Source organism: Cucurbita pepo, chromosome 4, assembly GCF_057944985.1.
Source record: "Cucurbita pepo subsp. pepo isolate OVF chromosome 4, ASM5794498v1, whole genome shotgun sequence".
NCBI classification, from domain to species: Eukaryota; Viridiplantae; Streptophyta; class Magnoliopsida; order Cucurbitales; family Cucurbitaceae; genus Cucurbita; species Cucurbita pepo.
Window position 1 is genome coordinate 7804825 of NC_141801.1, and position 24388 is coordinate 7829212.

The following is a 24388-nucleotide window of genomic DNA, read 5'->3' on the forward strand; positions in this document are numbered from 1 at the left end:
AAGAGAATGTTTTTTTCAATTGCCCTAATCTCTTGTCGTTGTCGTTGTAATAATGAAGAACACTTTTATAATTATTGGATATTGATAAATCATCTCGTTTTTAAGTATGATCTCAAGAGGAACGGCTAATTGTAGCAGTTACGTTGAAGAACGAACGAACAATTTCTGGATACGTATGTTTTTTTTAGTAGTTTACATGTACAATATAATGTGAGTCACAAAGAGAGCTTGGTAGCTATTTAATTGTTATCCAATGGAGCTTGGAATAATGGACCACACTAGCCATAAGGCATAAGAGCAACAAAATATTTTGTTGGTTGGGTCTTATTCAAAAATATTGTCTCTTTGGTTTGTTGCCCCAAGTTTCCCTTTCTCCCATTAACCATCTCTACTTCAATTTCATCCACTTGTTTGTGCTATTTTCAAATCATATTGCTTAGCTTTACCTTTCATGATTTAATTTGTCTAAAACCATACAAATTTGAATCAAACACCACTTTGTTGAAGAGATATCGAGTACTATTGAAGAGTCTAAACACGTTGAATCAAAGTAGGGGTGTTCCTACGATTCGGTAACTCGACCGACTTATACTACGTCACCCAAGTCATAAAGGTTGAGTTGAGTTCGATTTTTTTCTATATGGGTTGGGTTGAATTTTTGGAAAACAGAAAATTTGATTTGGTTTGCAAATTCATTTTTTTGGTCGGATCAACTCAACCAACTTGAAAACACGGTTACAACCCAGTCTCATCCTATTCTTAAAAATATTAAGAATATTTAACATTTGTAATCATGTTAGTGATGAGTTGTGATTAAATGTTTTATGTTTGAATTTTTTAGATTTTAGTTGTTGATATAACATGTTATGTGGATAAATATGAATTTTTTAAATAATTAAAATACAACCGAACACAAAAACATCCCAAAATAGGGGGTTGAGTTGGATTTCGAACTCCGTTCGGGTTGCTCATGTCACCAATCCAACTAATCTAAAATTTCGAGTTGGTTCAAAAGATTTTTCCTACCCAACCCAATTCAGCCTGTGTATACCCCTAAATAATAGAAAACGACTTTATTAATGCTTTAATTGATCTTTCATTACAGAATAGGTCAGAAAAACTCAAAACCCAAAACCCTAAAAACATAAACGATACATAAATGCACAATGGTCCAACCCAATTCTGCCTGTGTATACCCCTAAATAATAGAAAACGACTTTATTAATGCTTTCATTGATCTTTCATTACAGAATATGTCAGAAAAACTCGAAACCCAAAACTCGATACAAATGCACAATGGTCCAACCCAATTCAGCCTGTGTATACCCCTAAATAATAGAAAACGACTTTATTAATGATTTCATTGATCTTTCATTGCAATATAGGTCAGAAAAACTCGAAACCCAAAACCCTAAAAATATAAACGATACATAAATGCACGATGGTCCAACTCAATTCAGCCTGTGTATACCCCTAAATAATAGAAAACGACTTTATTAATGCTTTCATTGATCTTTCATTACAGAATAGGTCAGAAAAACTCGAACCCCAAAACCCTAAAAACATAAACTATACATAAATGCACGATGGCCCGACCTCTACTTATCATCATAGGCTTAAATTTTTCTCATTTTGAGAGAGTTAGGCCATATGCTTTTTCAAGAAGACTAAGTCAAAAGAAAAAATAAGGTCGTCCAATGCTCACAACTTGCAATATAACATCAAGATGGGCAGTAAAGTTTTGTAAGAATGTTTTTGGTTCAATCATAAATGAGTGTTGGAGTCCTTCTGATCAGCTGAATGTCTCTTTTAATGCAACTTGGAGTTATTAATTGAATTGGGCAACTTGTAAAAGTTGTCCCAAATGTGTTCTTATTGCCCAACCATTCAAAACATAAGTAAATGGCCTCCTCCAATTCCCCCCCCACACAATAGTTATTGCAAGGTCTCGTCTCGTTTTCAAAAAATCGAGCTTATAAACACTATTTTCATCTATAAGTTTTTTAGTCTCAAATCGATTTTTTTCTAAAAACATGTTCAAAGTTCAAGCTAAGTTTTGAAAGCCCCCCGCTAGCAGATATTGTTAGCTTCGTATTGTCATCAGTCTTACGGTTTTAAAACATGTCTACTAGGGAGAGGTTTCAACACCCTTATAAATAATGTTTCGTTTTCCTCTCCAACCGATGTGGGATCTCACAATCCACCCCTTTCGGGGCCCATCGTCTAGCAATCATTCCTCTCTCCAGTCGATATAGGATCTCACAGTCCACCCCCTTTCGAGGCTCACTGTCCTTGCTGGCACACCGCTCGGTGCCCAACTCTGATATCATTTGTAACAGCCCAAGCCCACCACTAGCAGATATTATCCGCTTCGACCCGTTAAGTATCGTCATCATCCTCGTAGTTTTAAAATGCGTATGCTAGGGAGAAGTTCCACACCCTTATAAAGAATGTTTCGTTCTCCTCTCCAACCAATGTGGGATCTCACAATCTACCCCTTCGGGATCCAGTGTCTGGCACTCGTTCCCCTCTCCAATCGATGTGCGATCTCACAATCCACCCCCCTTCGGGACTCACCGTCCTTGTTGGCACACCATTTGGTGCCTAGCTCTGATATCATTTGTAACAGTTCAAGCCCACCACTAGCAAATATTGTCCACTTCGACCCATTACATATCGTCATCAGCCTTATAGTTTTAAAACGCGTCTACTAGGGAGAGGTTTCTACACCCTTCTAAAGAATGTTTCGTTCTCCTCTCCAACCAATGTGAGATCTCACAATCTACCCCTTTGGGACTCAGTGTCTAGCACTCGTTTCCCACTCCAACCGACGTGGGATCTCACACATATAGAGCCTAAAATCTCGTTAAGATGATGAACGGAAGTGAAAGGTGGTAGAGGAAAGAGAGGGAGAGAGAGGGTCCAACATGGTGGTTTTGTGTTGATAGTGACTACAAAGATGGTGATTGAAGGAATCATATAGAGAAAGGGTTGGCCCCATATGTCTCTACTTGCAATAGAAGGTCATGTGTGTGAGCTACACAAAATTTAGAGAAAAATAGAGAGTTTTGAGGAGAAGATTTAGATTAGGGTTTGTGGGGTTTGAAAAGTGGGCCATTTTAGGTGATAATGGAAGTAGCCTTCATCCTCTCTGGACATGCACCCACCTAAATTCAAGTATATCTTCTTTTGTGTCATCACTCAACCTAATTTCATTGCTTCATCCTTCAAATTTTATGCCTACTAACTCAAATTTGCAACTAAAGGAATTGATTTGGAGAAATAACGATCCAGGACATGTATAGCGGCCCACCGCTAACAGAAATTGTCCTCTTTGGGCTTTCCGGCTTCCCCTCAAGCACTCTTTCTTCCTCCAATCGATGTGGGACTGCCCCCAAATTCACCCCCCTTTGGGGTCAGCGTCCTTACTGAACACACCGCCTTGTGTCTACCCCCTTCGTGGAAGAGCAAGAAGGCTGGCACATCGTCCGGTGTCTGGCTCTGATACCATTGTGTCTACTCCCTTCGGGGAAGAGCGAGAAGGCTGGCACATCGTCCGGTGTCTAGCTCTGATACTATTTGTAATGATCCAAGCCCACCGCTAGCAGATATTGTCCTCTTTGGGCTTTCCCTTTCGGGTTTCCCCTCAAGGCTTTAAAGCGCGTCTGCTAGGGGAAGGTTTACACACCCTTATAAACAGTGGTTTATTCTCCTCCCAACCAATGTGGGACATCACAGTCTAGGGTCATAACTAAAAAGAGATTTGATTAGGAGTGTACATCGGTTGGGTTGGGTTGGGTTGGAATGGGTTGGATTTCGATCATCCAAAATTTTGAGTTGGTTTGTTTTGTGACCCGAGCAACCTAAATAGAGTTCACAATCCAACCCAGCACTCTATTTTTGGGTTGGGTTGTCGGGTTTTTTAATTTTTTTTTAAAAAATTACTGATCTAGAATACATGTTACACTAATAACTAAAATCTCATGAAATTCAAATATCAAACATTTATAGATAACATCAGCAACAGTCAAATATTCTTAATTTTCATAATAATCTTAAAATATGGTAGGGTTGGGTTGGGTTATAACCCTATTTTGAAAAATCGAAAATTCGAGTCGGTTGGCAGGTTGACCAACAAAAAAAATGTCAACTCTTGAACGGGTTAGAATTTTAAATTTTCAAAAAATTTAACTCACCCCAAACCAAGATCTAACCCAACCCACTCTAGATTGGTTAAGATTTAATATAAAAATATACCTATCATTAATTTTTTAAAATTAATTAAGCAATAATGATGCTTTAATTAAGAAACAAAAAGACCAAAAAGTACATTACCATTAAAGAACAATATAGAGACAAAAAGAGGTAAGTGTCGAAACGCTCCCCATTTGATCCCGTAATACATGTCATAACTCCGTAATTATCTCACGCGCTCGTACTCCCGTGAACATTATGTAGCCAATGTGAAGAGGACGTGATTTACACGCGCTAGAAGTGAGTCTAGATCACATTATCTAGGAGTTAGGGTTTATGTTGTAGTTGGTGTTCTTCAACCATAATATCCTTAAAAGACTAAGAAATTTGCAAAGCGATGATTTGAAGATAATTTCTATAATAATGTCCATCACATCCATGAGAACAATTAGACATTGCTTGGTGTAACATGTAGGGTTGGCTCGGCCCGAGATGGGTCAGTAATTCGTTTCCCATCTTTAATATTATCGGTATTTTAGAAAATCAACTTTATTTCTAGTCCAACGAATATCGTTTAAGTTTGACAAACGTCGTTTTAGTTCTGTGAGCGTGACACTAGTCTGGTGAGCGTTGTTCCAGTTTGGAAAGCATCCTTCCAATGAAGATGCAAGTTCGATCTGTGAGCGTGACACTAGTCTGGTGAACGTCGTTTTTGTTTTCTAGCGTTTTGAAGATGCAAGTTCGATCTAGGAGTTGATCTGTGGTATTTTGTTGCTGATTTAAGAATAACCCATGAAATTTCGACCCATCTTAAAACACAAAGTTTGGGTGTTTCAATTATTTTTTAAAACTTGAACTCAACTTTCTAGTTCGGGTAAATTAGATGTATAATACTTCTATATACACGACCCACACGTGCGAACATGAGCCTATCAGACTAGCTCCTTTGGGCTATAGCTGGACAGTTGGAGGGAACAACAACCGTCGTTGCACCATACTAAGCATGATGGTCATTTCAGTCTCATAGTGTACGCGTTCGTACATCATCATAAAGGGGAAGTATCTTTATGCACGTGAACATACAATTATGCATGAGGTCTCCATATTTTTCATCGTAATAAATCACGCAAAACAACCCTCATTCTTTTATTACATATTACACTTGGCAATATGCATACATAAAATTTCATAAATCGTTTCATTCGGAATATAACTTTCAAATCCTCGCATGGTGTGATTCATAGCTTTTCCTAATTTCAAAACATTTCATAGCATGTTATAACAAACCATGGTCTAACATAACATATCGAAGTGCATCAAGGCATCTCATACATTACGTAGCTTATCATAACATAACATAACATTTCATTCATACTACCATATCATTTGGCATATCATAATGACACAGTAACAACATCACATCATAAGACATAACACTCATATGACACGTACAAGGCCACTGAACACATGTTATCATACATAAGACAATTCTTCCAACCATATCAATATTAGAGCTACTTACTTGGTTGACATAGACCGAAGTTACTAATTATTCTTTGTACTCGCCTGAATTTGCTCTCAATCTCATACCCATCATCTCAATCATATCGATAAAAACAAAATAACTGCAAAGATCAACCACCTTGTAGTCCAATTATTAAGTGTAAAAAAAATATCTCGACATATACTCTCTTTTTTTTTTTTTTTTCTCTCAAATCAATATATTATTTCGTATTTAAAATTTTTGAAATTAAAAATCAAGTAGATTTGATTTCTATAATTATTGATTATTCTAGAAAATTTTAAACTTTAAATCAGTACTAATAAAATTTTAAAGAATTAGAGAAATATTTTAATTAAATTAGAAAAACAAATTTATCAATATTTCTGTTAATATTGAGGAAAAAAAGAAAAGAAAAAAAAAAAAAAACAGGTTCTTCCTATATTTTTGGGATTTCATAATTTGGAGGAACCCCGTTGGAGGTTGGGAGCTGCAGGTGTTTGAGACTCCGTTCTATCTCTGTTTTGGTATACTCCGGACATGCTCACGTGGCAGTCATGTCAGTCTGCCCCACCCCCACGGCCTATGGTTATGGCTTCATTCCACACCTCTCTGCCCCATTCGCCTTTCTCTCCCTCTCTCTCTCTCTCTCTCTCTGCCTTTCCTTCTCTCTCTACACCAATAATTCCGGCCAGTTGCAGTCACTCTCCGACCACCCCCCAACTTTTTCACCTTTATATACTTCCCACACCCCTTTTCTCTCTCTTACCTTCACTATAATCAATCTCTCAGACTCCTCCGAGTACAATCTTCAAGCCCATTTTCCCCCTCCTTGTTCTTGTTCATGTTCATGTTTTTTGAGCCCTTTATTTGGTTCTTGGTGGTGGGATTTCCTTCAAATCTGGGGGTTTCTCTGTTTTTCTAAGGTGGGGTTTTGGAACAAAGAAAGATGAACAGAGCATTGCCGGAAATGTTGAACACGGCTGAGAATTGTGCTGACACTCTCACTGTTCTTGAGAGGCAGAGGGCTCGTTTCAAATGGCAACAAGATCAGCTTTTGTATCAGCAGCAACAACAGCAGCAGCAGCCATTCAATGGGATGATGGATTACGGGGCTGGATTTCCACCGTCGGATCACCTCACCGGGTTTCCGGGCTTCATGAGTGCAGCCGGCGACGGCGGCGGTGGTGGTGGGTTGTCACTTGTGGAGATGGTAATGGGAGCAGTGAAGCCTGACCCTGGTTTGGAAGATGGGTGGTCTGATCCTTCTCTGTTGTTGAATCCCCCCACTGCTTATGAACTCAATTCTTCTCTTTCTAGAACCTCCAGCTGCCCGCCGGCGGTGAATCCAGCGGCGGCGGCTGGAAGAGAAAGCTTCAAGAAAAGGAAAGCTGAGAAAGTTCAGAAACCCATTAACAACAAAGAGAAGAAGATCAAAGCAAGTTCAGAAGAAGAAGAAGAAGAAGAAGAAGAAGAAGAAGAATTATCAAAAACTACAGATCAAAACAGCACCAAGAACAACAATTCAACCACAACTACAACCACAACAAACAACAACAGAGAAACTTCAGCTGATACCTCCAAAGCCTCAGAGGTTAAAAAGCCTGATTACATTCATGTCAGAGCTCGCCGTGGCCAAGCCACTGATAGCCATAGCTTAGCAGAAAGAGTAAGCCAAGAAAACACTCTAATTCCTCTTCTGGGTTGCTTATTCTTTCTTTGATTTCTTTCATTTTGATCCATTTGGGGGGAGTTTCTTTTAACCAATCATGTTTTTTTTCTTGTGTTCATGTAGGCTAGAAGGGAAAAAATCAGTGAAAGAATGAAGTACTTGCAAGATTTAGTACCAGGATGCAACAAAATCACTGGAAAAGCTGGAATGCTCGACGAGATCATAAACTATGTTCAATCTCTTCAAAGACAAGTTGAGGTAAAAAAACAAGTTTTCTCAATCTCTACACTCGAAAATCCTACGTTCCATTGAAAAAAATCGTTCTGAAATCGAAAATTTTCTTTGTGGCATTTTCACAAACAGTTCTTGTCCATGAAGTTAGCTGCAGTTAATCCAAGGCTGGACTTCAATGTGGATGATCTCTTCCTCAAAGAGGTAACAAAATTAAATGATTTCCAAACTCCAAACTCATTTAATCAGATTAAAATCGACGGCGGAATCTAAAATTTTCCAGGGAAACAAACAAACAAACAGGTATTTCCCCCTCCTTGCACCACCGCAAACTTCGCGGCGATCGGTGGAATTTCATCAGAGATCACAGATCCTTCATCCTACTTACAATTTAATCCAAACAATCAACAAATTGTTCCGTGTTGTGGATTAGAAATGGGAATTAATACCTCCGATGTCGCTCTTCGAAGAACAATCAGCGCCCCTGTTTCTTTCCCGGAAAATTTCCTCGATTCATCCTGCCTCACCGTAAGTCCATCCTTTGATTTCAATTTTCCGCCGTTTTCGATTCGTTTCCGATCGTTTGGAGTTTCTAATTCATCAAATGAAACAATCGATGCAGCAATTTCAAGGCTCCTCAGGGTGGGACGTGGATTTGCAGAATCTGTACAATGTGGGTTTCGATCAAGGAAGATCATCAAACGCCTTTTCATCTCAACCTTACACAGGTAAAGATAAGATTGAAACTATGCAGTCAATTCTTCTTCCGCTTGTTCTTGCAATTATGACTGGAGAAAGAAAATTCAGAGAAATTAAGAAAGTGGATATTTAAAAATTGATAGATTGAGACATTTCCATGGTCCCTCCATCAAATTTTCATCTTTTTTTTCTGAAATTTTTATGAGCCCATTGGATATTCCCAATGCTTTGAGAAAAAGAAAAGAATTTATATAGATTCCCACCAATTTTGCACTATCCTTTCTAATGGGTTTGTCCACCACTTTCAATTGTGCACAACTTTCATGGACGAGTTTTAACATGAGTTTTAACGTTCTTAGATCGTTCGTCGATATCGAACATATGTTTGTTGGAATAAATAATATCGATAAACTCGATGATGTGCTTATAGTAACAAATGAGATTGATTAGCTTGTGAACAACAATTTATCTTTGATGTTTACACAACTAATTAAATCGGGTCAGTGAAGATTGTTTATAAGTCAATTTGTTGGATATGATGATTGTTTTAAGATCGTGTCTTCCGTATGGTCGATGAAATGTTCTTTAATGTTTTTTTTTTTTTTTTGTAGGTTCGATCGAAGGAAGCAATGTAAAAATGGAACTATGAAGTAGTTAGCTACGAGATTCAATCAAAATATTAGTCTCATTGGCTTCGTATCTATCTATATATATATATATATATATATATATATATATATATATATATATATATATATATATATATATATATATATATATATATATATATATATATATATATTCTTCTTTTATCACGATATATAACTAGCAAATATTTATATATATTTTGTATGTATATGTTCGGCTCAATTTGAATAAGAGTAATGATAATGAATCACAATATTTTCCGATATTTTGAAGATTAATTCCTTTAAAATTTATTTAAATAATTGATTTTTAATTATTATAAATTTTTTAAATATTTGTGGTTAATATAATCTTATTCAAAATTAGATTAATGGAATAAATAATTTTGAATGTCACGATACTTAACCTTTCATAATACTACATTACGATCCTAATAATTTTATGGATTAAAATATTATTTAATTAACTAAAAATTTAAGAACGAACTATCACATCAAAAATAATTATTATATTAAAAAAATACGCATTAATACTAAAAAAAAATATATATTAATATTTTGTTTCAAAAATATTAATTATTTTTAAAAGTTTAAAAATATTTATTATATTTATAAAAAAATCAGTATTAATATTAACCATTTTCGTTCAAAATTAATGGTAAAAATATATTGAATCTTAAATTTTAAAGGTATTATTGATTTTTTTTTTTATTAAAGTTCAAGATTATTGTTATTTATTATTATTTTTTATATAATTATAATAATTATAAATATTATTATTATTTTATTATTATTATTATTATTTAATTTATGAAGATATTATTAAAAAAAAATTTAAATTTAGAAGGGTTTTTTTTTTTTTTTTTTAATTAATTTAGCAAAAAGCTAAAAAGAACAAATGGAGCATTGATAGTTTCATGTATTCACTTTCAGACGGCCTACAATAGCGACTCAATTGGGCCCATTCAGACGGCCTACAATAGCGACTCAATTGGGCCCATTCAGACGGCCTACAACAGCGACTCAATTGGGCCCAGATCGGCCCAACTTTATCGATCTACAAAATCTCTTTGATTAGATTTTTCTTAATACCAATTGTGTCCTTTCACTATCGTTGGACCGCTTAATGTTTTATTCATTATTCATAAATTATAATATAATGTTATCATTACATTATATGGATGTTTTATTTTTATGTATTTTGTAGCACACAATCATATTCCATCAAATATTCAAATCTAGTAAATAAAATTAATATTATTTTTTTTAAACATAAATTAATAAAAATACCGTATAGTTAGTTTTAAATTTTAAAAATACACATAAAATTTTAAGGGTAGTATTAACATCTTTTATCTTTATAAAAATAAAAGTCTATAAAAATAAGGTAGCGAAATTCTTTGTTGGGTAAGTTTCGACTCGTACGAAAGGCGTAACGATCTGGGCACTGTCTCGGAGAGAGGTTAGGTGAAGTAGACATATTTGTGAAAATGCGGACTACCTGCACCTGAACAGAAAGACCCTATGAAGCTTCACTGTTCACTGGCATTGGCTTTGGGCCTTTCCTGCGCAGCTTAGGTGGAGGGCGAAGAATGCTCCCCCAAGCCATCGATGAGATACCACTCTGGAAGAGTTAGAATTCTAACCTTGTGTCATGACCTACGAGACAAGGGACAATCTCAGGTAAATAGTTTCTATGGGATGTAGGTCTCCCAAAAGGTAACGGAAGCGTGCAAAGGTTTCTTCAGACCAGACGAATATTGGCCCTCGAGTGCAAAGGTAGAAGGGAGCTTGACTGCAAGATCCACCCGTCGAACAGGGATGAAAATCGGCCTTAGTGATCCGATAGTGCCGAATGGAAAGGTCGTCGCTCAGTGGATAAAAGTTACTGTTTTGAAAAATCATTGAAACATTTCCATGGACTTAATTAAATGTTTGGAATTTCCAAACATAATAATAGCTGTCCAAAATAGAGAAAAATAACCTCTCCTATTAAAATTCATAAATAAAATGCTACGTATCGTCGAGACTTGATTTTATGGCCTCCTCAACTGACATCATCATTTGTACATACGACGTTTGTCTTTACCTGTAAAAATGATATACGTTGAGCATTTAAAAATACTGAGTAAGTAACACTACTATTGTGGTCAAAAAATGCAATCACATGCAACATGGTTCACGGTGAAATCTACTTTTCATCACTATTCTTTGGACTCTACTTTCTTTTTCGAATAGGATTGGATGTATATTACTTTTCTACGACATGATTCATGCATGAATTCACTATGTGGCCCCATATATGTACCCGTAGGCTTCACTATTAGCTAGCACGAATTAGCTAACCAAGGTGAAAATTGAAAAGGGCTCAAAGCTGTGCGTAGATAGTCCAGCTGGAATACAAGCCGACTGTAAAGAGGCGACTAATAACGTCGCACGGTGGCTTGGGAGAGTCGATGTCGCGTCGGTGCTAGGGAGGATGGGCCCGTACACACATCTAGGCCTTCGCTTGGACTAGGCCTCTACTGACATTAGGCTGGACAAACCGTCGAAATGTAGTTCAAACATGTGAGATGTTGTGCTTGTCGAAGAGATCGTCCAACATAAAATTGTTCTAAACAAAGCACTCTTAACCTTAAAATTCCTAGTTTTATGATCACTTTCATTCGAATGTGGTCACGGTTCATTTATGCCTATCTCCTTAAACCAGATATTACGTATGTGTACGTGGAGTGGGAAATAAATGATAATGATATTTCCCAATATTCTCGGTCGAGTTGCTCTGCTCCTTTTCTTCACTCTTTTTTACTCGTTAAAGCTATTTGAATGAAGAACCTGAACCGTAACCTCTATGCTCCTATCCCTCTTGGTCTCCCAATTGCATTGCCTGCCCCTGTAGGTAAAGCTGGTTCGTTTCGCTCCTGAACTACTCAATAACTTAACTTGTCCTCTTGTCCCTATTTTTGAAAGCTTTTTCTCGGATGAAAATCATAATAATAATTAGCTCGAATTTGATAGAAAATAGTCCGGAAAACAAATGGACTAAATTTTGATTAAAGATAGAGATTAGACTCAAAATACACGAGGTTTTAACCTAATTTTTTACGAGTGAATAGACCATTCGTTCATATTCTCGAACATTTGAATTCAAAAACCATATTTTTTAAACTTGAACGATCGAACAAATGGATGTATAGGAGAAATTGATTCGGTTCCATTAATAAAATAGGTTTTTTTTTTTTTTTTTTTTTTTTTTTTTTTTTTTTTTTTTTTTTTTGGGTGGGAAAATGTTGTATAAATATTTGTGCCTGTTTAGCCACAAAGCCTCCCTCACTCTCTTAATTGAAGGAAATGAAAGATCAAGGAAACAACATGATGGCTTTTGATATGGGTTCTCTTGGGGCAAATCTTCCTCAAAAGTAACCAATTTTGGCCTACTTTTTTGTTAGTTTAATACTTGTTTTACGTCGTTTTGAATGTATAGTTACGAGATAGTAGGTTCGGGTTTTTCAATTTTGTTGTGTGACTATGGTGCAAGCATCATGTCGGAACGTTTAAAAAAAACGATGTGATATCTCACATTGGTTGAGTAAGAGAACGAAACACCCTTCATAAGGGTGTAGAAACCTTTCCCTAACATACTCGTAATGGAGAAGTCGATAAGGGAAAGCCCAAAACCCTTGACGGGGAAGCTCGAAAGGGAAAGCCCAAAAAAGATAGTATATGGATGAGAACCGGTTCACTGTGTAATTCTGAAAGACGCGTTTTTAAAGCCTTGAGAGGAAGCCCGAAAGGAAAAGACGCGTTTTTAAAGCCTTGAGGGGAAACTCGAAAGGGAATTTTTATTTTTAAAGCCTTGAGGGGAAGCCCGAAAGGGAATTTTTGTTTTTAAACCTTGAGGGAAACCCGAAAGGGAATTTTATGTTACAAACGTAATCTTCCTTTTACGTGGGTAACGAGAAACACATCCATCGTAGATTACTTCCAAACCATAAAAATTAGGTTGGGTTAGATTTTTTTTCGATATGGGTTGTGCTGTATTTTTGGAAAACTAAAAAATTCAATTCGGTTTGTGGGATAACATCTTTTTTATTGGGTTAACGTGACGAACTCGAAAATAGGGTTACAACCCAACTCAACCCTACTTTTACAAAAACTAAGAATATTTAACGTTTGTAACCGATGTTAGTGAGACTTGTAAACATTTGATATTTAAACGTGTTGCATAGCTGACGTTGTGGAATTGGAGTATAGGAGGGGATTGTCGAGGTACTATTCAGGAAAGGCGAGGTCGTTTGCTTGCATAGCGGATGCTCGATGTGTAGAAGACTTGAAGAAACCAACACATCCAGATGCGAAGAAAAGGAAGAAACATTCTGATTGCAAAGGAATTCATGTTTCTCCACATCACTGTCGGCGAGCTTCATCCACTCATTGTTCTATTCCCTTCTTTGCTTCATGATTCATTCATTGTTCATACACCCTTTTCTCAATCAATCCCTTCTTGTAAATTGTTCTTTTTACTTATCTTTGTTGTTGATTTTGTTCATTTGTGTATTGAAATGAGTTTAGTTTTGAGTTTAATGTTTGGTCCGTTCTTTAATGTGTTCAAACGAGTTGAAATGTATGAATTTTAGTGTTTAGTGTTTGATCTTTTCGTTTATGTTTAATGTGTTAAAACGCGTTTGAATTGTGTGGATTTTAGAGTTCAACAACTAATCTCGATCTTTAATGTGTTCAAATGAGTTGAAATGTGTAAATTGTAGAGCTCGACAAGTGATATTCTTGGTTGATCCTTAATGTGTTCGAATGAGTTGAAATGTATGAATTTTGAAGTTCAACAACTAATTTGTTAGTGAAAGAAAGAGTGATTGAAAGGTTAATGAGAAGATTATATTATGAAGAACAATAAACTCTATATAATTTAATCAGATACTAACTGACAGCAATTTAAACAAACACGTGATCTTTAACACTCCTTGTTTTTGTTTAGATGCTGTGTACTCCAAGCTTTTTCCTGAACACCCATCTTACTCCAATTATCTTTCTGTTTAGAGGTCGATCAACCAACTCCCAGGTTTTGTTTTTCTCGATCATCGAAAGCTCCTCCTCTGACAGGTGCATCATCAACCAAAGCATCTTGTCGTTCATCTTCAAACGATTCTTGTCGTTCATCTTTAGACTCTTCTAGTTGTTCATCTTCAGACTCTTCTAACATGCTACCAAAGATTAAATTGTTTGGTGCATTAGAAATCTGATTCACCTTCGTCAGTTCTTCCCAATTTCATTGTCCATTTCCAGCAAAATGAACATCTCCGGCTCACAATAACACGACTAGTGTGTGGTTGAAAAACTCTGTATACTTTGGACATAGTGCTATACCCAACAAAGAAGTCAGCTTCTGTCTTCTTGTCAAGCTTATCACGCTTGACCTGTGGAATGTAAGTGAAGCAAAGACACCCAAATACTCTTACGAACTTTTAAAAAAGTTGGTAACCATACCAAACTTCAGATAGTGTCGGTCCTTCACAGCTTTTGTTGAAATTCGATTTTGCAAGCACACAATAGTGTTTGCTGCTTTTCCCCAAAAACGTTTTGGAAGATCCTTCTCATGAAGCATGCATCTCGTCATCTCCATTATGAATCTATTCCTCCTTTCATTGACGTCATTCTGTTGAGGAGTGTATGGTGCTGTCAATTGATGTCCAATTCCAGCCTCTTCACAAAACCTGTTAAAAGTTTCTAAAGTGTACTCCTTGCCATTATCTGATCTTATAGTCTGAATCAAGCATGCACTTTCATTCTCAACTCTGGCTTTGAATTTCCAAAATACACCCACAACTTCTAACTTTTACTTTAGCAAGAAGATCCAACACATTCTTGTTAGATCATCAATAAAAATAATGTAATAAAGATTACCATTTAATGATGGTGTTCGCTGAGAACCACAAATATCAGTATAAACCAGCTGTAGTTTTTTTGAGGCTCTCCATGCCTGTTTAGGAAAGGGTTGCCTATGTTGCTTCCCAAAATTACAAGCACGACAAAGAGACATGTCATCATCAATGTCAACGAGTTCTTCTATCAACTTCTTTGACTGCATCTGAAGCAAACCTAGATGATAAAAGTGCCAAGTCTTTTGTGCCAAATCTTAGTGGTACTAGCTCTGGATATAAGGTCGTCTGCACTTTCTCTATCGGATTTAGAGCAAAGTTTTTTCCTTTCATTTTGACATTGAACAAGTCTTTGCCACTAGCATCTCTGATCAAGTACTGCTTATCCTCAAACAACACCTTATAGCCCTTATCAAGTAACTAGCCAACACTTAGTAGATTTTATTCAATTTTTGGAATAAATTTTGTACCTTCATACCTTGTTATAGCTACTGTGCCTTTTCCCTTGACTTCCAAGTGTTCACCATTGCCAATCCTCACTCTCTTGACATCAGTGTCTCTTAATTCCTCCAAAAACTCTTGTCATATGTCATATGATTTGTACACCCACTATCAATCAACCAGCTCTCACTTGATTTTTTGTCTGAGAAACAAGTGACCACAAACAATTGATCTTCTTCTTCTTGATCAATTACCTTTGACTTTGCAGATCACAGCTTCATGTCCAAGTTTATTGCATTTGGAGCAGAAAGCGTCAGGTCTTCTCCAACACTTATATGGTGGATGATCTTTCTTCTCACAATGGCGGCAAAGTGGTTAGGATTTTTTGGAACCTCCTCCTTTTGTCTTCTGATAATTGGCAAATGAATCTCCATTCGTCGATTGGTTTTTGAAAATTTTCTTGTTTTTATATCTATTGTTGTCTTGATGCTTAATAGGGAAGGCACCTTCAATCGCCCCTTCTTGCCTCATAGACCTCCTTTGCTCTTGTGCTTGTAAAGCGTTCAAGAGCTCTGTAAGAGGAATCTTTGACAGGTCTTTGGTGTTCTCCAGAGTAGTAATGGTGGCTTCAAACTTCTCTGGAACAGTGTGACTAGCAGCTTTTCAACAATCCTGGAATCATTTAACACAAAACCAAGCAATCTCACCTTGTTGACAATGCTGAGAAGTCTGTTAGAGTACTCTTTCACCGACTCAGATTCCATCTTCTGCAACTCGAAATCCCTAATCAAATTCAGGACTTTCATTCCATGAATCCTCTCATCTCCATCATATTCAGCCTTGAGGTAATCCCAGATTTCGGGATTTCTTTTGCTGTTTTGAGGGACATTATTCATATGAAGATCATTTGATTGCTGGAAATGGAGGAACCTCATAATCCTCTTCTATTGCTTCCCAAAGATCCAAAGCCTCTAAATAAGTCTCCATAAGAACAGAAGATCACCCGGCTGCTCCCCCATATTTGTTGGTTCTCAAGGGCCTATAAAATGTTCCAACATCATGCAACTTTCCTTCTGTCTCATTTTGTAACAGTATGAATCCGGAAAAACCAATCATAGGTATCAAGATGGAGAGTTGTGGACATTGTTCATAGTAATAACAGGCTAACATATATCACGTCAAGTCAATGTATGTAAGCTCTCAAATTTGTAGGAATTTCTTGCCATGGAAAATCTATACGCCCACAGGAGAGGAGCTACCCAACTTAGACTCCAAACATCAAATCCATGACCTTAGACACTAATGATTTGGATGGTGAAGCAATGGTGGTACCTCCTCTCGTTGCAAGTTCTACAGTTCGAGAAGATAACGGTAGGAGAACCATGAATCCTGTATTGTTTTGTTGGATGATAAACGTCCAACATCGGCTAATTTAGGGAATGATCATGGGTTTATAATCAAGGGATACTATCTCCATTGATACGAGGCCTTTTGGGGAAGCCCAAGCAAAACCATGAGAGCTTATGCTCAAAGTGGACAATATCATATCATTGTGGAGAGTCGTGTTCATCTAACATGTTTAACTTTTTATCTAGTGTCTACCCGTCTATTGGATCCATAGGTTTCACACCCACAATTAGCATCCCATTAATTTGAATACCATTCTTTCTGAGAGCCTTGTGGGCACTAGATCGGTTCTTATAAAGAATGTGCATCCAATTAGCATCTCTTGGACCAGGAACGTGTTTCAAGGTCTCACCGCTCTTATCAAATTCCCCCAAAACTAGATTTGTATCAGCAGGTGAGAATCCATAGACGGTAACCCATTCCTCCTTGTTGAGTTTTCCTACAGGCAAGCAATTCCTCTGCACCTCCGGTCGGGCAATTTACCTTCAGGTTTGAACTTTATTCCAAATGTTTTATAAGCATTGGTCAATTACTTGATAAAGGCTATAAAGTGTTGTCTGAGAATAAACGGTGTTTGATCAGAGATGCTAGTGGCAAAGACTTGTTCAATGTCAAAATGAAAGGAAAAAGCTTTGCTCTAAATCCAATGGAGAAAGAGCAGACGACCTTTATATCGAGCTAGTGCCACTGAGATTTGGCACAAAAGACTTGGGCACTTTCATCATTGAGGGTTGCTTTAGGTGCAGTCACAGAAGCTGGTAGAAGAACTCACTGGCATTGATGATGACATGCCTCTTTGCCGTGCTTGTAATTTTGGGAAGCAACATAGGCAACCATTTCCTAAACAGGCATGGAGAGCCTCGAAAAAGCTGCAACTGGTTCATACTGATCTTTGTGGTTCTCAGCGAACACCATCATTAAATGGTAATCTTTATTACATTGTTTTTATTGATGATCTAACAAGAATGTGTTGGATCTTCTTGCTAAAGTAAAAGTTAGAAGTTGTGGGTGTATTTTGGAAATTCAAAGCCAAAGTTGAGAATGAAAGTGCATGCTTGATTCAGACTATAAGATCAGATAATGGCAAAGAGTACACTTCAGAAACTTTTAACAGGTTTTGTGAAGAGGCTGGAATTGGACATCAATTGACAGCATCATACACTCCTCAACAGAATGACGTCAGTGAAAGGAGGAATAGATTCATAATGGAGATGACGAGATGCATGCTTCATGAGAAGGATCTTCCAAAACGTTTTTGGGGAAAAGCAGCAAACACTGTTGTGTGCTTGCAAAATCGAATTTCAACAAAAGCTGTGAATGACCGACACTATTTGAAGTTTGGTATGGTTGCAAACCTTCTTTAAAGTTCCTTAGAGTATTTGGGTGTCTTTGCTTCACTTACATTCCACAGATCAAGCGCGATAAGCTTGACAAAGCTTACAGAGTTTTTCAACCACACACTAGTTGTGTTATTGTGAGACGAGATGGTCATTTTGCTGGAAATGAGCAATGAAATTGGGAAGAACTGACGAAGGTGAATCAGATTTCTAATGCACCAAACAATTTAATCTTTGGTAGCATGTTAGAAGAATTTGAAGATGAATGACAAGATGCTTTGGCTGATGATGCACCTATCAAAGGAGGAGCTTTTGGTGATCGAGAAAAACAAAACCAGGGAGTTTGTTGATGATCTCTAAACATAAAGATAATTGGAGTAAGATGGTGTTCAGAAAAAAGCTTGAGTTCATAGCATCTAAACAAAGAGGAGTGTTAAAAGATCACGTGTTTGTTTAGATTGCTGTCAGTTAGTATCTGATTAAATCTCGAGTTATTTTGTTTTGATTTGTTTACTTGATTTGTTAAAGATTTTCTGCAGATTTTTAGGTAGATTTTCTAAATATCTTTTTGTATTATATATATATATATAGAGCCTTCTTGCTGTTCGTAATACTATCTTCTCATCAACCATTCAATCACTCACTCTTTCACTAACAAATAATGCCGTAATCGAGCATCACTCACTGACTCCTCTATCTCATTATGAAATTTCAGAACACAAATTTTTCACTTTCAAGAAATATTCTTCAATAGAAAAATTACCTTGAGTTACCACAGCTAATTCATTCTCTAGAAACTATAATCGAGCGGTATTTTTCTTAGTGAATAACTTTTGAAGTGTTTCCTACACTTGCTTTGGTGACTTTAAATCACGAACATGATCAATATATTCCTTGCTAATCAAAGTTCGCAAGGGCTTTTCCACATTTGATTTTCGATTGTCAGCGTAATTCAGCATTCTGTGGAGTATCTTCTGGGATTTCTGTGTCATCACCTTCAGTTAAATCCCACAAATCTTGCCCTTCTAGATAAACTTCTTTACATAACTTCCAATAACTATAATTATTGCTCATTTTCTAAAATTTTCCATTGAAACCAAACAAGCTTTTGCATAGCTATACCCACATAAGCACTTCCACCATTCATATCGTTGTGTAATAATACCAAACCCTTGGTTACCAGCTTGAACTTGGCTCTGATACCAACTGACACAATATCTACCCCTCAAAAGTGTGAATAGATCTGAAAATATTATTGAGTTAAGAAATATATTAATACCTACAAATAATAAAAATATAAATTAACTAAATCTCGAGAATAAAATAAAATATACTACAAATTAAATCATAAGAGAAAAATATTAACTGATTACTAATATCTCAAAATATTAACTGATTACGAATATCTTGACTAATTCAAACTAGCAATAAGTTGTACTAAATTTTGACTAACAACTAATCTCTTGGTTGATCCTTAAAATGGTAATAATGTCTTATTCACTTCGTTATATTTCAAAAAACATTAATAAAACGTGGCTAAAACACAAATTTAAGTTACAAAACAAGAACGACAAAATTTTTAACATATTCTTATCTGACGTTCTTCGAATACGAACACGAGTTCTTCCAGCATATTTTATCCCCACTCACATAGACGAGATGCTGGTCATACACTCATCATGTTTATCGAACAATATCGATCCAAGTTCTTGTAGTAGAGTTTGCACACATACTGTTTGATAAATGAAACCTAATTTTGTTCTCTTAAAGTTAAAGTTAATTGACGTGAATTTATTATTAATTTTAAAATATACATTTTTAGTTACACTATTTTCTCGTAAGTAACCTAATATTAAGAACGTGAATTTATTCTTTTTCTTGCAAATTCTATTTTATTGCAACTAATTAGGTCGACAGCGAGTAGATATCAGTAATAAAAAGTGAGTTGAAATAGAGAGGGGACGGAAAAAGTGAGTTGAGGCAGGTTCGAGATGGAGATGGGGATGAAAAATATAATTATCGTCCCTGACCCTGTTTAGTTAATGAAGAGAAATTTCTTTTCATTTCCCGTTTAAATGGGAGTTCCCAGTTTCGAACCTCATTTGATACGAGTCCCCACGGAGCCTCGCTCCCGAGGTTAAAAAATAAAGTATAAAGTTAGGGATATTTTTATTAAATTATAATTATTATTATTGTTTTATTTTTTAAAACAAAATTTGGTTTTAATTTTGAGGTGAAAATAAAAAAGGGGAAAAAAAAAAAGAGTAATAATAATGTGCGCCAATCAGTGTTGATTTTGTCCAGCGTCTGGAAGTAAAGTTTTGGCCTTGGCATATGCCGCCACGTGACCAGCAGATCCACTCCTCCGCCGGACATTTTCCTCAGCTGAACTCCGGCGATTCATTTTCCGGCCAACTTCTCTATTCTCCTTCACCTTTTCTCTCTGCCTTCCATTAATTCCTCTCCAACTTCTCTCCATTTCCTCTTCCAACTTCTAATTCCAGGGCTCGCTTTTGATGGCCAAACCCAAGGCTCCGAGGCAAACCCTAGATTCCTACACTGTCAAACGCATCAACAAAACCATTAAAGGTAAAACAATCCACTGCCTCCTCTTTATCTTCTCCTTTTTTTGTTGGAATCTTTCAGATGATTCCGTTTTCCCGTCTGTGTCTGATCTTCCGGAATTTTACGGGGTTTTGTTCTTCTTAGCCGGCGATTGCGTGCTTATGAGGCCCTCTGAACCCTCGAAACCGTCGTATGTGGCCAAGATTGAGAAGATTGAGGCGGATTCTCGCGGGGCTAATGTGAAGGTCCATGTTCGCTGGTATTACCGGCCGGAGGAATCGATTGGGGGTCGGAGACAGTTTCATGGCTCGAAGGAGTTGTTTCTCTCCGACCATTACGACGTTCAAAGTGCAGATACCATCGAGGGAAAGTGTACGGTGCATACATTTAAGAATTATACCAAGCTTGATGCTGTTGGGAATGAGGACTATTTTTCCCGTTTCGACTATAATTCCGCTACTGGGGCTTTCACTCCCGATCGAGTGGCTGTGTGAGTTTCTTTTTAATTCAATTGTTGGTTTAGATATTCTGTTTGTGTTCTTTACATTCTTTACTCCTGAATTTGATCACTCTGATTTTACTTGAGTCACTTGACATGGGAAGAAATTGGTTTCTGTAGATTTCTTTAGCAAAGTTTTACTAGTTTAGCTGCATTGTGGTTCCAGCATTGATTGTCTTGGTTTTCAGTTCATAACTCTTATACAGTTCATGAATTCAAGTACCAAAGCTCTTTCAATTGATATTCTTATTGCTATTTGAAGATCAAATCTGTCCAGCATTCCCTTCTTTTTAACCATTTTATGTATAGCATTACATGTCATTTAAGCTCATGAATTTCCTTTTTGCATAGCTTTACCCGTTTCTTCTGGTGCAAAATTTCACTTGATTTTATGTTGCAGATATTGCAAATGTGAGATGCCATATAATCCCGATGACCTAATGGTTCAGTGCGAGAGATGCAGTGATTGGTAAGCTGGGTGTGTATTATGCTATTGGTTTCTTTTGCAGCCTTAGCTTATGTGCTTATGAACGTATTTATTGTTCATATTGGCTTGTGTATCTTCTGTAATTTGGAGCCTATGGAATAGAAGCATAATTGCAGTAAAACAAATTGACGTGAATTTATCTAGAATTGTAATAATGTACATTCTTTCTTTCAAATCATAAATGAGAAGTAACCTATCTTGGTTTCTGGGTCCTTGTATAAACATTATCTACCCCAGATATGTGGCTCGGTTTGTTTCTTTCTTTCTTTTCTCTTCATTTCTTTTTTAATAGAGATGGAGTAAAAAATAGAATTAAGAGTTTTGATCGACACAAGGAGATTAGATAAAAAAAACTCTGGATGCTCTCTGAAGTGTTGAGCTTTGGCTTCTAGGATTCAGGTGGTTTGCATAAAATGTTACCCGGAGTCCAGAAATGCTTCACATAAGAGAAAAACATACTTTGTAGTTGTGAGATCCCACATCGGTTGGAGAGGGGAGCGAAACATTCCTTATAAGGGCGTGAAAGTCTCTCCCTACCATACGTGTTTTAAAACCTTGAGGGGAAGTCCAGAAGGGAAAGCGCAAAGAGGACAATATCTGCTAGCAGTGAACTTGGGCTGTTACAAATGGTATTAGAGCCGTCTATTGGGTGGTGTGCCAGCAAGAATGTTGGCCCCCAAGGGGGGTGGATTGTGAGATCCCACATCGATTGGAGAGGGGAACGAAACATTCCTTATAAGGGTGTAGAAACCTCTCCCTACCAGATGCGTTTTAAAACCTTAAGGGGAAGCCGAGAAGGAAAAGCCTAAATAGGATAATATTTGCTAACAGTGGGCTTGAGCTGTTACAGTAGTGAAGGATGACATTAAAGTCAAACATAAAAATGACATTAAAGTCAAACATAAAATACATGGGTAGATATGAATGTATTCTTGACGGAAACTGGTTCATTGAATTATGAATCACTAGTAATCTCATTTTAATTACAACAACCAATTAGCGTACTTTAGGACCCTTTTGTAACTACACTAGGATGCTTTCTATAAAATTAGTAGATAGAGGCTTTTTGGCCTGCTTTTGGGTGTGATTCTTTTCATTTTCTTAATGAGAAATCTCTTTCATTGGAGATGTCCTCCAAGCTTCTAGGTTTAGGAATCATCTATATTTGGTTTCTTTGAAGTCATCCCTCGTTGGCAACCCCTTGAACAAGGAAAAAGGGAATCCCTTGGCTTCAACGTACTACTACCTCATTCTTATGGAATTTAATGTTCCTATAATCTTTGGTTGGAAAGCAACGACAGGATTTTACTGACAAGGAAACCCATACAGTCAAGTTCATTTACAATGTTTTTTGTGTAGCACTCAAATCATGTAAATTATACCTTTTGTTCAATAGCTGTAGCTTAGTTGAACTTTACATTAATTGGAAGTGTTTAATTGATTACCTTTGATGTCTGCTTTGCTAAGATACTTTGTGAATCATTCGCTCGATGTATGGCTTTATAGCATAAAATCTGAATCTTAAAGTGGATGATATTCTTGATTTAGGTTTCATCCTGCTTGTATAGAAATGTCTGCAGAAAAAGCTAAAAAACTTGACCACTTCTTCTGTGAAAGTTGTTCTCCAGAGGGTCAAAAGAAGTTGCAGAATTCACAGTCTACATCTAAAATTGCAGAGACAAAGGTATTTGTAAAGCTGCTGAATATAAATGCCCTTTGTTGAATGTCACTGTTTGGATTGTTTGTTTTGATCAAACTGCATAATCTAGTTCCATCTTGTTTTAGTGAGCCTTAAGGTAGCAGGTGACAATCATATCATGCACATTCTTTTTTAGTTTTTGGTTGAAGTTGATTCTTCTCTTAGGTATCTCCTCCTCATTTTAATGGCAACCAAATGTATTATTAAGGTTCGATAGTGATGTTATGGGAGTAGTCAAAATGTGCCCAAGTTGGCTCAAACATTCACAAAAAGAAAAGAAAAACTTGGAGACCTTTTGAACATGGAAGTGTTACTAGTAGGCTTGGTTCAAGCTTTCATTTCATTTTGATTAGACTTATATTGTGGTAATCTTTAGCGTGACGAATAGTGGTTGGTTTTTGTTACGAAAAGATGGTCGTATTATGATGAATAATATGTTCGAATGTTGTTGCAGGTGGATTCGAAACGACGACGGAGGTGATGATAGTGTAAATAAACAAAATACATTGACTTAGAGTCGTTAAGAACCAGAGCTTCCAAATTCCTAATGAGTTGGAACAACTGCATAGATTTAGGATCATGTAAATACTACCTCCTGTGTGTGTCCACATTCATTTCTAGAAGAGGGACTGGTTTGAAATGTATTGAAGTTCTTTTATCAATGACGAGAAAAGTAACTCATGTATCTTATAAAAATTGTGAGGTCTCTTCATTTGTTCGATATGAAATCTTCAACATGCTCCTCAAGAGGGTATCTCCTCTCGGTTCACCATTCTTGGTTCTCGAAAATACCCTCTAGGTTCGCCATTCTTGGCTCTCAATTTTCGATCGATTATTTATTTGAGTTTTTTTTTATGCTATATGAGATAAACTTGAGGTTTCATCTCAAAACGGTAAAGAGTAGCTTATGTATTTTTTAAAGATGGGTTAGTCTCTTCATTGTGAGGATGCTTAGCCTCGTTTGTATCGAAAATTTACTAAAATACTTGTAAAGTGACATGGGAGATCAAAATGTAGATAGCAAGATGAAGTTTCAAAGATGATAAATTTTTCCGTATTTGGTCGGGATGGTACTATGACATAAACCCCATGTCACCCTCCCTATCGATCATTAG

At 36.6% G+C, this 24388-nt stretch overlaps 2 protein-coding genes across 4 annotated transcripts; both read left to right on the forward strand.

Annotated features, from left to right (window-relative positions):
• Positions 1–6337: 6337 nt before the first annotated feature.
• On the forward strand, positions 6338–9223 carry LOC111792127 (uncharacterized). Of its 3 annotated transcripts, none has more exons than XR_015420525.1 (7): positions 6338–7364; positions 7491–7625; positions 7731–7802; positions 7902–8126; positions 8221–8326; positions 8909–8998; positions 9075–9223. XR_015420525.1 is itself a non-coding variant. In XM_023673461.2 (6 exons), exons 1-6 carry the CDS (start codon positions 6645–6647, stop codon positions 8944–8946), a joined length of 1296 nt encoding a protein of 431 aa, XP_023529229.2. In that variant the 5' UTR covers positions 6338–6644; the 3' UTR covers positions 8947–9109. The 3 variants fall into 3 exon arrangements, 1 of the variants encoding a protein (XP_023529229.2); XR_015420526.1 differs by having other exon boundaries at positions 9079–9223; XM_023673461.2 differs by having other exon boundaries at positions 8909–9109.
• Positions 9224–20298: 11075 nt separating this feature from the next.
• On the forward strand, positions 20299–23994 carry LOC111792237 (chromatin remodeling protein SHL). The gene is made up of 5 exons (XM_023673590.2): positions 20299–20612; positions 20733–21078; positions 21488–21556; positions 23123–23258; positions 23728–23994. Exons 1-5 carry the CDS (start codon positions 20540–20542, stop codon positions 23752–23754), a joined length of 651 nt encoding a protein of 216 aa, XP_023529358.1. The 5' UTR covers positions 20299–20539; the 3' UTR covers positions 23755–23994.
• The last annotated feature ends 394 nt before the right edge of the window (positions 23995–24388 follow it).

Excerpts from the sequence above, each read along its gene's own strand:
- LOC111792127 (XM_023673461.2), top strand. The coding sequence starts at position 6,645 with ATGAACAGAGCATTGCCGGAAATGTTGAACACGGCTGAGAATTGTGCT. Across the intron at positions 7,365-7,490 it reads GCCATAGCTTAGCAGAAAGA|GCTAGAAGGGAAAAAATCAG; the intron begins GTAAGCCAAGAA and ends GTGTTCATGTAG. Across the intron at positions 7,626-7,730 it reads CTCTTCAAAGACAAGTTGAG|TTCTTGTCCATGAAGTTAGC; the intron begins GTAAAAAAACAA and ends TTTCACAAACAG.
- LOC111792237 (XM_023673590.2), top strand. The coding sequence starts at position 20,540 with ATGGCCAAACCCAAGGCTCCGAGGCAAACCCTAGATTCCTACACTGTC. Across the intron at positions 20,613-20,732 it reads CATCAACAAAACCATTAAAG|CCGGCGATTGCGTGCTTATG; the intron begins GTAAAACAATCC and ends TGTTCTTCTTAG. Across the intron at positions 21,079-21,487 it reads ACTCCCGATCGAGTGGCTGT|ATATTGCAAATGTGAGATGC; the intron begins GTGAGTTTCTTT and ends TTTATGTTGCAG.